At 34.9% G+C, this 13,889-nt stretch overlaps 1 protein-coding gene across 50 annotated transcripts in view; it reads right to left on the bottom strand.

The window, feature by feature from the left end:
* The window catches only part of EHBP1 (EH domain binding protein 1), a 388,496-nt gene that overhangs the window by 6,651 nt on the left and 367,956 nt on the right, over positions 1-13,889 (bottom strand). For all 50 annotated transcript variants that reach the window (XM_035272471.3, XM_054244907.2, XM_054244906.2 and 47 more), the window contains 2 exons: positions 2,221-2,320; positions 1,069-1,142 (listed from right to left, as the gene is read on the bottom strand). In XM_035272471.3, coding sequence (XP_035128362.1) covers positions 1,069-1,142; positions 2,221-2,320 — 174 coding nt within the window. The remainder of the gene's footprint in view (positions 1-1,068; positions 1,143-2,220; positions 2,321-13,889) is intronic.

Consider the following 13,889-nt stretch of genomic DNA (forward strand, 5'->3'; position numbering starts at 1 on the left):
ATCAGATTTCTAAATGAGGATATATAAATGTTGCTGGTGATATTTATCAAATGAGCTTATGAATACAGAAGTAATTAAAAATGAAATGTCTACAAACATGTATGATGGTATTTAAACAGCATGCATTTTGATGACAATATTTATTAAAATATTTTAAGAATATAAGGCTTCACTTGGCTTTCCCTTATGTACTTAAATTTGCAGTTTCTGAACTAATTAGAATTGACTTATTATGGATCAGGTAGCTTATCAGGTGAAGAACAAAATTACCATGGACAGTCAATGGGTTAAAAGGTCAATATAGAATAGGAAAATCAGTTTGCATTGATTAGACAAAAGGTCCATTTTACAGAGCCGAAAGGATTAGCTTTTAAGCAGATATCTTTGAACTATAAGACATTTTCAACTGAGAGATATAAGGAGAACAGCACTATAAAACACCTAAGAATTAAAAAAAATCATATATAGTAAATGCCAGTTAAGCTAGCTGATGTTTACTGATATGAAACATGCATAGGATTACTATATAATTCATTTAAAAGCTTTATGAAAAGCATAAAAGTGTTTCATTTACCTCTTATGCCAATCTTTGCCCAGATATTCACTTAATAGAAGTTGGAATCTTAAGAACTGTAGTAGACTGAACAGGGATATATTTCAATGTTGACATCGATTAAATATTAAGGTAAAATTTAGAGTCTGGATGTAAAAAATCAAAATGAGAAATCTTTTCCAAACCTCCCCAGTGGAAACAACTTAAAATTGTACTTAAGTGAAATGTAATTAAATCAATCAACTCCTTATATTTTCCATTTTATGGACATGTACGCTTACTCAATCAGAAGTTAAGATGATTTTGTGCTATTATTAATAGCAAATATAATGATTATCTATCTGAATTAGGGTCCTTAAGTTTATATGGATACTGCTTTCTGCCTCCAAGACATTTATTTGCAATTCTGGACGGTTCCTACACCAGATCTAGTAAGACCAGAAGTGTGTTATATGCTTTGAATCTCTTTGACAACTCACACCTTGCATACTTCACTCTACCAAAACATTTCTTACCTTCAATGGCTAGCATTGCTCGCAATTCCCGGTTCAGCAGCTCATACCGTCGTTCTAAATCATGCTCTTTTTCCCTGGGCAAGTTGCAAAAGTTCATCAATATGCTAATTACTAAATCATTAAACACTTAAAAGAACCTTTAGGTTACATTGATTTTAGGACTCATAACTGACTTTTCTCTTTAACTTTAAGCTACTCCAAACAAATGATACACAAACCCTAAAACCTTCCTCAGTTGAATATTTACTAGTGCTATTATTTTCCTCCTTCAATTTTGAATGCACATAGGTATATTTTAATATGAGGATAATTACTCTCTTCTTTGCTTCTTGTGTTAAGTGCCAAGTATGAGGCTATTTTCTAAAATATTTTTCATAATATATAATCACTTTTTTCCCAAAACTCCATATGAAAAGAATATAAGAAACATGAAAGTACCAGCAGTGCAGATTTAATACAGAGACCACAATTCAGGATTTGTGAAGTTTTGTGCTTCTTTATAACTCTTTTATCAAGTTCAGGCATGGCAGAAATTATAAAATTAGACTTTTTCACTGAAATAAACCATGTAAGCCTGCTCATTCCCACACTAGGTGGCATACTAGAAGAATACTGTTAGTGAGGAGAAAGGAACAAGCTTAAGTCCTCCAGTGAACTAAAATGCTAAAAACTAAGAATGCTAACATTTTGTCTAGACTCCATTTTACTATAATTCTTATAATCACATAAAGGTCACTTTTGTTTTAGTAACTGATCTTTTATCCCAAAATTTAGATTAACATCACCTGAGACTATAAATGTACTTTTGTTCTTATTAAGAGTTATTTTATTTAACTGAGAATTTGTTGTTAAATGAACTTTATTTTTCTTCCCCCCTAACCCTCAATATAAACCAAACTTCCTTTTTTTGTATAAGTGATAATTGTCTATATTCCTTGGCCTTCTATATATACTTTTTTCAGTGTCTATCATTCTATTTAAAAATTCTTATAAGATGAAAATTATCATGTACTGTTTTTTTTTTTATAAAACATGTAATCTCTAAGGAAAGGGGAAATACCAAACAAACATGAAATCCCAAAGAAGACAAAAACAAGAAGCCTAAGATTTATCAATGTTGTATGCAAAGCAAGCATAATCATGAGTACTTACAGAAGAGAGAGCTGATTCATTCTCCTTATTAAGGCATTTTTCTTATTAACTAACATAAACCATTCCTGCATCATGGCTTCTTCTTCTTCTGTGTTCCTTCCTATAATCCAGGAAGAGTTACCTCTTATTATATGACATTAGACAAGCCAAATAATAGTTTAGCACAACATTTTTTAAACATAAAAAAAATTTAGTTACTCTAATACTATATATTAAACTGCTTATGAAAAGATTAAAGTCCAAGTCCTCAAAAAAAATCCACATTTCAAACTCATAAGTCAATCTTCTTAAGGTGATATTATTCAGCATGCATATTTTTGTCTCCCTGAACACACCTATAGATCATATTAACACTAAGCATAGTAAACAAAATGTCCTACCTTTTAAATCCTCCCTAGAGGCTGACTTGCTATTATGTTTCAATGAGGAACTCAGAGTGCTGACAGACATATAGTCATGATTTTTTTAAAAAAAATAAAAAATCATTATGAGACTCAGAAGACTAGCAGGAAGATCAGGGAAGTCCAGAGACTATGTGAAAGCTTCCATTTCTAACAACTTGCTATTTTCCTTCCCAAAAGTAAACTAGTGATATATGCATATATATGCCATTTTGTAACTCCTCATCCCTAATAGGGTAGACCATTTATAAATTACTAAATACACTGTAAATGATCAGGCTACAAAAAACCACCCACAGCTATCTATGAAAAAAAAATTCATGAACATCATAATGTTCAGAAAACATATGAGCAGTGTGACAAATGAGCATTTTAGATTATAACTGATTGTATGCAGGAGATACTTAAAATTCTCCATCACTAACAACCATCCCATCATCTAATACCACCCTGCCACTTTCTCACTAAGGCCAGATATTAAGGATTATAATATAGTATATATTTAGCATTTTTTCATGTAGAAGTAGGCCACAGTTAAAGAAAAATATTAATTTCCCCCATATCTTCCTTCTTCTCCCTTCAAATTATACCTACTTGAATTTCTAATTCTTCAACTTTTATTTCCTGAATTTCTCCCACGGCTGGTTTATTGTTTTGCTAAGCTATTATTTAATATATCAGTCTAACTTCTGTATAGCATTCATAAGGTTAATTTAAATACCTAATAAAAAATTAAATAATTCCCCTCAGATTATTATTCCCTAAGTTTGATTTTCTTTTCAAGTAAAATGTCACAGATAGTCCTCTTTCATCAACCCCACACTTCCCTTCTCCAGAGGTATGATTACAGTTTAACATATTTCTTTCCAGACCACATAGATAGCCATATCTATCACACATGTGTATATACTGTATCTATAGACACGTATGTGTTTCTTTAACATAGGAGAGCTCATATTACATAGTCATCTATGATTTATTTTGTCATACTGTCCAAATATCTATCTCATTCTTTATAGTGCTTGCATAAATTATAAGCATACCATAATTTAAATATTTCCACATTAATATAAATTTAAATAATTTTAGACTACAAATAGAATACAAAAAGCAAATCTGTTTGCAAAGGATTAAACATGTATTTCAGAGCATCCCTATAAAATAGATAGCTGCTGTTTACCATTAGGGAAAAATTGAGAATATGTGCCTTCATTAAATGCTGTTAAAACTAATGGTATGAAGCCGACTTAGGATAGATTCTTTTAGAGTCTGAACAAAAGTCTTTATTGTTTTACAGTATTTTTAATCTCTCTTTTAGGGTAGCTGGTTTTGTATTCACTTTGGACCATGTGATGTCTTGACACTGGTCATGTGATACAGACTGCGATAGGCACAAATCCCTGGGTAGCAACAAAAGAAGAAAGAGTAAAAAGAAAAAGCTGAGAAAAAGCTTGCAATTTGGAAAAAGGCCAATTGTACCCTGGTGAAGGCCTTTTTGATCAGTGAAATGCCACATGTGTGCAATATTAATAGGTGTAGATTTTATGATATTTTACTTTCCGATTAAAGACTTAATTCTTGTATTCATAACCTATGTGGCTTCTAAAAATATATACTTATTAGAACTTTCTTTTGCATTTAACTTAACCTATAATTTGAGGCTTTCAGGCAATACTAGAAGTTACCAGCCTACTCTTAAATTAGCATCATTTTCTTCAATGGAAGACTGCTTCCTTGAGAATAACAATATTGATGTGATACTACGTTATTTTCAGTTTAACTCATGCCTATGATTTCTAGTGAAGAATAAGAGATCCCCTCCTCTAATTGTTAGGAAATGACTAATAACAAAAGAATTTCATGTTTCAAAAGGAAATAAGCCTAACAATAAGAAGTATTTAAGGACACATTACTCATTCTTTCATGGAGTATTTAACTGGAAAAACATATTTGAAGATAATTCTGTATCACCAAATCCTTATCTGAGATAGTACACAATGATGGATATCTATGCTTAACCTAGTAATTAAAAAAAATAAAATTTCTTCTAATACTTCATTACACTATTGTTTTTAGAGGTCTTAAATTTTTTAAATTTAAAAAGCTTTTAAAAGCCAGTAAGTTGAACCATTACAAATTAATCCTGACTTTAATAACTGGTTAAAGACCCCTTTAGCTTTATAAGTAACAAAAAATATTAAAGCCTGTGATCACAGTGAGCTTTTCTCATTTCTCCTCTAACCATTTGTTATTTAATCCAATACTAGTAATCCAATTTGTCCATCAGACTTTTAAAGGGCAGAATGCAACTTCCTCAGCTTAGACACTTTTCAAAGTACAATATATTTTTCAAATGAATGCTGGATGTTTCATTTTTCCCAACTGTTCCTAGCTCTAATGCATGAGGAAAAAAAGAACAAGATGAACATTGTTCATACTGATTAAGTAAGAGCTCATTAAAGAGCTGTCAGTGCGGTACTTTGAATATGCATGAAGCATATAATCAGATCTAGTACCGTCACTAGAGGAGAATACGGTAAGTACAAAGGATTGATTTAATTACTTAGAGTGGGCTGTGGTGGTAAAGCAGTCTTGTTAGTGCAAAAAGAAAAAGAGGTTGTATTCTGGCACTGTTAGAAAAAAAGGCAGTTTTAGCTTCTGCCACAATACCTAATCTCAGAATAAAGCACTTTACATTGTAGCTTAAAATGAAGACTGTCATTATTTTATAAAATGGCCATAAATCGTTTAATCTTGTTTAACCTAACCTGGTTAACTATCTCTTTTTCAAAATTATCTTTAATTTGTAATTATAACCACATTTTTGTCACCTAGATCAACAATATTTTTTTAAATCTTTTTTTTTTGTCTCACCATTAAAAAATTTCAAGACATATGCTATTGAAAGCCATTTTGAAATTAAAAATGACAAAACAATACACTACAGTATACAATTACTAAAATGTGAAAGTATGGCTGAGTTGTTACACTATATTTTAAAACATAGTACTTCGTGTTTATTATAAATAACAAATAAAAACATAAAAACTACTTACCTAGCTTTAACCTTCACATTTTAAAGTACTGGACTACTTAATACAATCTCTGGTAATATATTTTTCTACTTTGTTTCCTTAAAAACTTCTGTTTTTTATTTTGACTCCAAGATAATGTAACATCTATTTCCACATCACAATGCTTAATGTCAGTTCTTTCTTTTAATCCATTATTGCAGATGGAATATGATTTGTAAAAATCATTAAATAATCAAGGATAATGATAATGGCAGGAAAAGTAACTATTTGCAAATATAACTTCCAATTATTCTTCCTATCACATAGGTAACAAAAACCACTTAATAGAAAGAAGCATATGATACAGAAGCACTACATGTAATACTTAATCATTGTTAACTGACAATAGCAACTACCATATATCACATCTCTTTCAAAAAATTCTTTAAAGTTATTATTTTTATTTAGTAATTCATTCATTAAAGAATCTGTATGTAATTGTTATTTATTTTTTCAGAAGTAGTATTTTAAACCTAAGTTTTAAAATGAATAAAAGTGATGTCAAAACCCAGAAATTATAAATCATGTTTTAAAAACTGTCTTCTCATTAGCTTTTCCTAATTAATCTTTCACCATGAAATAATTATCTATTTATAAAGATACATTTTAGACAGTGAATTCTTATGTAAATACAAAATAAGGAACAAAACAATTTTAGATGAATAGAAGATGAATTCAATGGGAAAGAGTAAATACATATAAATGTAGGCTGCTGTTATACAAGTATACAAAGAAATTCAAGATTTTCTACCATGAAAACACTAAAGAACGCTAAAATCTTGCCATAGCCCCATAGTGGGGATGGCTGAATAGTTATCACATACAGCCCTTCAAGAATGCAACATAGCAAAGGTAAACCAAACATAAAAAACCTGCCATCACAAATTGTCCTGATGGTAATTATAAGAATATGATCTTTGAAAGACATGTGACAAAAGACATATGATACATGAAGGGAATAGATGAAAGAGATGAATTTACTGTAGTTATGTAGGGTCATGTACACATTAACCCTGAAACCAACATTATTGCAGAACTCCGGTGCCTCATATTTAAACTTAGGAAATAGAGCTATATTATGAAGTGAATTTTACTATAAACAAATGTTTCTGATCCAGCAATATCCTCAAATAGCATCAACATACAAGAATCTCATAATCTTTATTGGTTTTCAGCCATATAATTGTCTTAAAACCATTTGCTCAGCTTGATATATTTATTATAATATTATGAGTATAAACTTTGGGAAAAATTCTGTCCCCTTTTGTTGACGTACAAGAAAAACTGCCATACTCTCTCAAACATACCTTTTATTTACCCATTTGCTAAGATAAAATGTGGGGAGAGATGCAAGGTAGCAACTTTGTCTATGCCTCCTCCTGTAGAAAGTCCATCCATAGGAGTCTGGATGGACTTTCTACAGGAGGAGGCATAGACAACTTCAAAGTTCTTCCTCAATAAACTTGCACATAGGAAGAAGCTATTTCTAAAGGTTGGAAGTTTACAGCAGTCTTCTTGCACCAACTCCTTACTCCTTATTAGGGTCTGAACTAACCTTTTTTATGCTGAAGGTCAGCACTGGATTTCTCAAAAGGTAACAAACTAAACACAAAGGGGAGATAGAAACAAAAAAGCATCAAAGTGGTCATTATGGAAAAAATTATAAGTGATACAATTGTTTACATTTACTTATAGTTTAGGTGATTTTTTGTTTGCTTGTTTGTTTTTTTGAAACACGGTCTTGCTCTGTCACCCAGGCTGGAGTGCAGTGATGCGATCTTGGCACACTGCAACCTCTACCTCCCAGGTTCAAGCGATTCTCTTGCCTCAGCCTCTCATGTTGCTGGGATCATACGTTTGCACCATCATACCTGGCTGATTTTTGTAATTTCAGTAGAGCAGGGGTTTTGCCTTGACGGCCAGACTGGTCTCAAACTGCTGGCTTCAAATGATCTGCCCACCTCAGCCTTTCAAAGTATTACAGGTGTGAGCCACTGCGCCTTACCAATAGTTTAGCATTTTTTTAAAATTACATATGGGATGAGGATGCATCCATAACTTTTTATTGCCAAGAGCCTTTAAAGGTAAATGACTCACATTTCAGGTAATGCATGTATCTTGATCATCTACAGATAAGCATTTGACTGGAGTTAAAACACTTAGAACTCCAAAGCTGTATTTATTTTTTAAGGTATATTTAACATATTTTGTAAAATAGGATAAAATATAGTCAGTCACTTTTATAAGCATAATTCTACTGAATAGACAGTAGTCTCCTTGGAAAATGAATTAAGCGACCTCTAATAAGGGGAAAACTTGAATTGTGAGCTTTCCTTACAGATGGATACCTCTCCCTGTAAGGGGACTGTATACCTGCCAGTTCTCCACTCTCTTGAAACCCGTTTTGTTTGGATTGCACCTGGTGGACTCCCTTCTACCCACTTCCTGTCCTACAGCCTTCTCACAGTCCTGTCATGGTAATGATCCAAAAAGTGGCTCTAGAAGTAACAGACACATTTATATGAAAGATGAACATGAATCAGTGAATAAAATTATTTTTTTAAAAGTGGGAGTGGAGGCCAGACACTGTGGCTCATGCCTGTAATCATAGCACTTTGGGAGGTCGAGGCAGGTGGATCACCTGAGGTCAGGAGTTCGAGACTAGGCTGGCCAACATGGTGAAACCCCATCTCTACTAAAAATACAAAAAATTAGCCAGGTGTGGTGGCATATACCTGTGATCCCATCTACTTGGGAGGCTGAGGCAGGTGAATCGTTTGAGCCTGGGAGGTGGAGGTTGCCTTGAGCTGAGATTGTGCTACTGCACTCCAGCCTGAGTGACAGAGTGAGACTCCGTCTCAAAAAAAAAAAAAAGAGTTAGAATGGAGAAAAGCAATATTTCTAGGTTAATGTATTTTAAGATGTAATTTTAAATACATATATATACATAGCTAAATGTTAAAAGAGATATTCATAAACATTTATATATTCATGTAGGTCACAATTTCAGGGGGGAATATTCTCATTGGGAGAATGGAGTTCATCTTTATTTAGGTTATTTGGACAAGTGTGATAGAGCACCTAACTCATAAATGAACTTTAGAATAAAGACTTCTTATTAATTAAGGAGCATATTATGAATGTTTACTTACATTAATTCTGAGAAACTCCTGTAGATAAAACTATACATTCTGGTAGAGTCAAGCATAATATATAATTATATACTATCTATAGTTCCTGTAGCTGGTTATATCAGTTGTTCTGAATATAATGCAAATAAGATGAACATTGTATCCACATCCAATATGGCTTTTGTTGACTGGCATGGGGGCTCATGCCTGTAATCCCAGCACTTTGGGAGTTTGAGGCAGGCGGATCACCTGAGGTAAGAAGTTTGAGACCAGCCTAGCCAACATAGTGGAACCCTGTCTCTACTAAAAATAAAATAAAATAAAAATAGCTGGGCATGGTGGCATGCGCCTGTAATCCCAGCTACTCCAGAGGCTGAGGCAGGAGAATTGCTTGAATCCGGGAGGTGAAGGCTGTAGTGAGCCAAGATTGCATCACTGCACTCTAGCCTGGGCGACAGAGTAAGACTGTGTCTCAAAAAAAAAAAAAAAAAAAAAAAAAAAAAAAAGCCAAAAACAATACGGCTTTTGTTCAGTTTAGCTTTTTAAAAAAATTGAGCCCCTTGATCTCAGACAAATTATTGAACCTCTCTAGACCTCAGTTCCTTCATTTCTATATGGATAATGGTATTACTTACTTTATGACTGTTGTAGGAATTGAGAAAATCCACATAAAGTACTGAGCACAGAACCCAAGACTACACGCTATGATGATGATTATAAAGAGGGTGATGATGGTGTATACAGCCCTGATCTGGGAACTGGAGATACAAGATAACTAAGATGTGGTCCCTGCCCTCAAAGGCTGCATAGTCTAGTATGGAGACAGACATATAACCAGGGTAAATCTGTAAACAATTCAAGGACACAAATTGTATTTTTAATCTTGGCTACCATAACGAAGTCTACAGCTAGTGTTCCACTGGTCATATGCAGAAGAGGTGAAAAATGTGGGTGAATCAGTACAAATCCATCTCTGCAGCTGGAAAAACAAAGCAGATGCCCTACTGCATCAGTAGTGTCACTGCTGCCTACAAAAGATACCCATAGCTATGGTGACACAACAATGTGGCTGTATTCCAAGTAATGATAGTTTAGTTATTGACAGTAGGTTTTAGAGACTTAAAAACAAAGTAGATAATGGAATAGTGCTTATTATAAAAAAATGAAAAAGGTACATTTTAAGATTGAAAATTATAGACTAATGGAACAATTTAAAAGTTTACTAGTTATGAATATAAACTTTAAAAAATGAAAATTATACTATGAAGTACAAATTGAGGTAATCTGAAGTAAAGAAAGCATTCAAAGACAACAACAAAATAGCAAATATTTATAAAGCAAAAAGCTTCATTGGGAAAGTAAGTTTTCATCATTTTTATAGGTTTTGATGTTAAAAGCACAGCACCTTTAAAATCAGCTTATAAAAGTGCCAGTGTAGATGAAATAGCTTATTTACTAAATGCCAGGTGAGACTGCAGTTAGAGTCTACTGAAAGTATGAAAAATTAACTATCTATAATTTTAAAAATATAGTAACACAAACTCAGACAGGTAGGCTTTAAATGTTTTCCAGATAGGTTCCTTCCTAGTAAAGAGTTTCTTCAAGGATATATTTTGCAGTCAGTCAGCTACTCTTGTAGGTAATCTGCTCCAGTGTTGCTTAAAGTCTCTACAAATTGGCTGGGGGTGGTGGAGCATGCCTACTGTACTAGCTACTCAGGAGGCTGAGGTAGGAGGATCACTTGAGCCTAGGAGTTCAAGGCCAGCCTGTGCAACATACAAGACCAAAATTCTTAAAAAAAAAAGTTGTTAAAAGTACTTAAAATATCATATCCACGGTGTCTCCAGAGCCTCCAGTTTCCAATAAGGGATGAGTTCAACCCTCAATTAGCTGCCTGCACGGTAAGTTTCTTTTCCACTGTGTACTTGCTTTGATCATGCTTGGGTTCAGATAACCAGGTAACACTGCGATATATCCTTCCTATGCACATTTTCATTTAGTTATTTAATTGAAAAAAGTGTATGTATTTATCGTGTCCATATTTTGAAACAGGTATACATTGTGGAATGTCTAAACTATGGTAATTAACATATGAATTATATCATATACTTATCTTTTTTGTGGTAAAAACACTTAAAATCAACTGAGCAATTTTCAAGTACGATACACTGTTAAAGGCCAGGTATGGTGGCTCACACCTGTAATCCCAGCACTTTTGGAGGTCAAGACAGGAGGATCGCTTGAGCCCAAGAGTTCAAGGCCAGCAGGGACAACATAGCGAGACCCTGTCTCTGAAAAACAAACAAACAAAAACATATACTCACCATGTTGTACAATAGATTTGGTGAACTTATTCCTCCAATCAAACTGAAATTTTGTTTCCTTTGACCAACATCTTCCCTGACCTCACCCCACCTCCCCTATCATCCTAGCTCCTGGTAACTACCACTGTGCTCTCTATGTCTATGACTTTAATCTTTTTAGATTTCAAATATAAGTGAGAACATATGATATTTGTCTTTCTGTCCCTGGCCTATTTCACTTAACATAATGTCCTTATATACACCTTCCTAAATATTTATGAGGGAGAGCTGATGGGAATTATGCCTCTCCCCTTCTAGCCCGCACCCACATTTGTTTTTAAACCACAGAAACCTAAGCAAAGAAGGACAGTGCAGATCCTTCTCCAGCAGCTTTCTAACTTGAACAGGGTTTCAGCAATTATATAACACCTTGTTCACCTGGCTCATCCATAACAGAGGAGATTTCATTTAGTCTTCCCATTGAGACTTAGCAATGATGCCAGAGCAGCATACCATCCTTCCTAAGAGGAGTCAGCCTTTCTTCCTATGCAAACATGTCCATAAGATCCTTGAATTATAAATTGATATATGATATCTTACAGAAATGGGATGCCTAGAAGGAACCTGTCCATCTCTTGGGTAAGTACAAGCTACCTGTGATTCCAAAACGGCCATTCAATGTAAATGGCCAAGCAAGAATACTCTGCCTAGCACTGGATTATCAGGATATATTCAAGTCCAGCTATGCTCTTTAATAGCTATATGAACTTGCATAAGTTATTTATTCTCCCTAAGACTCAGTTTCCCCATCTGTAAAATGGAAACGACGGTGTTAATTCAGAGTTTTGTGAAGATTAAATGCATTCAAATATGTAAAGCCCTTAGAATACTGACAGGCTTATGGTAAATAAATTCGATGTAAGTAATATGATGGTGCTATTATTGTTTACACACACACACGCACACGCACACACAGTAGAGAGCCATATTCATTACTCAAACTTCAGTATTCTCCCTTCACTCCTAGAATTATTGAGAGAGCAAGGCATGGTGAATCCTCCCACCAGAGTGTCAGTTTTTCTGACTGCCTATCCAAGTACTAGAAAGGACTATCCACAGAAGTAAATATGTTGGGCAACTTAGTGCAAGTCTGAAGTTGTTAGTTTCACTGAGCATTTCTTTTTTTGTTTGAGACAGAGTCTTGCTCTGTCACCAGGCTGGAGTGCAGTGGGATGATCGTGGCTTACTGCAGCCTCTGTCTGCCCCGACCCACCCCAGGTTCAAGTGATTCTCCTGCCTCAGCCTCCTGAGTAGCTGAAACTAGAGCGGCATGCCACCAGGCCTGGCTAATTTTTGTATTTTTAGTAGAGGTGGGGTTTCACCACATTGGCCAGGATGATCTTGATCTCTTGACCTTATGATCCACCAGCTGCTGCCTCCCAAAGTGCTGGGATTACAAGCGAGCGCCACCGCCCCTGGCCCATTAAGCGTATTTCTAATGTATTCATTTTACTGAACCAATCAGCCAAAATGCATCCTACCATCACTCTACCTTTTTAATCCCCTCAAAGTATCTAAACCCATCAAATACCCATTACCCATTTTTCTTTTCTTAAAGCAGCTACTCAATTCCAAACCCTCCATGAGATATTCCCCTTTCCAAGGTTACACATATTGTTAAGTCTATTCCAAAGATCCTTGTGCTAATTGCTATTTTTTTCAGTTAGAAATCTAGAGAAAATCTAATGTGTGACTCCCAGAATCTCTAAAATTCCCAAGGCTTATTTTCATATTTCTCCTCAACTTAATCTCCAGGATATGTTGAGTTGTCCCTTTTATCATGAAATAAATTTAAATTACCCCGCAGAGTGAAGAATATCATGGTACCCCAATAGTACATCTCAGATGCTGGCATAAATCTTATAGGCCAATCTTGAGGAGTTATCTTGTGTTATAATGTCCTTTCCCTTCTCTCCAAAGCTACATCCATTTAAAAAGGACCAGAGCCTCAAGCCTATAATCCTAGCACTTTGGGAGGCTGAAGTGACAGAATCATTTAAGTTCAGGAGTTCAAGACCAGCCTGGGCAACATAGCGAGGCTTCATCTCTACTAAAAATTAAAAAGCTTAGTTAGCTGGGTGTGTTGGTGTGCACCTGTAGTTCCAGCTACTCACTGCCTGAGGTGGAAGGATTGCCTGAGCCCAAGAGATGGAGGCTGCAGTGAGCAATGACTGCATCGAAGCACTCCAGCCTGGCTGACAGATCAAAACCCTGTCTAGGCCGGGCGCGGTGGCTCAAGCCTGTAATCCCAGCACTTTGGGAGGCCGAGGCGGGTGGATCATGAGGTCAAGATATCGAGACCATCCTGGTCAATATGGTGAAACCCCGTCTCTACTAAAGATACAAAAAATTAGCTGGGCATGGTGGCGCGTGCCTGTAATCCCAGCTACTCAGGAGGCTGAGGCAGGAGAATTGCCTGAACCCAGGAGGCGGAGGTTGCGGTGAGCCGAGATTGCGCCATTGCACTCCAGCCTGGGTAACAAGAGCGAAACTCCGTCTCAAAAAAAAAAAAAAAAAACAAACCCTGTCTAAAATATGTTTGGTCCTCACAACATACCTGTTAACACAGTACTTCATTTTCATTTCCCATACTTGTTGCCATCAAATCAAATTACATATTTCAGAGTTTAGCAAAATATCTACCTAATCTACACTAATAATTTTGTAGGATAATTTTAAAGAAAACATTTTTGGCTGGAC

Source organism: Callithrix jacchus, chromosome 14 (genome assembly GCF_049354715.1).
Source record: "Callithrix jacchus isolate 240 chromosome 14, calJac240_pri, whole genome shotgun sequence".
NCBI classification, from domain to species: Eukaryota; Metazoa; Chordata; class Mammalia; order Primates; family Cebidae; genus Callithrix; species Callithrix jacchus.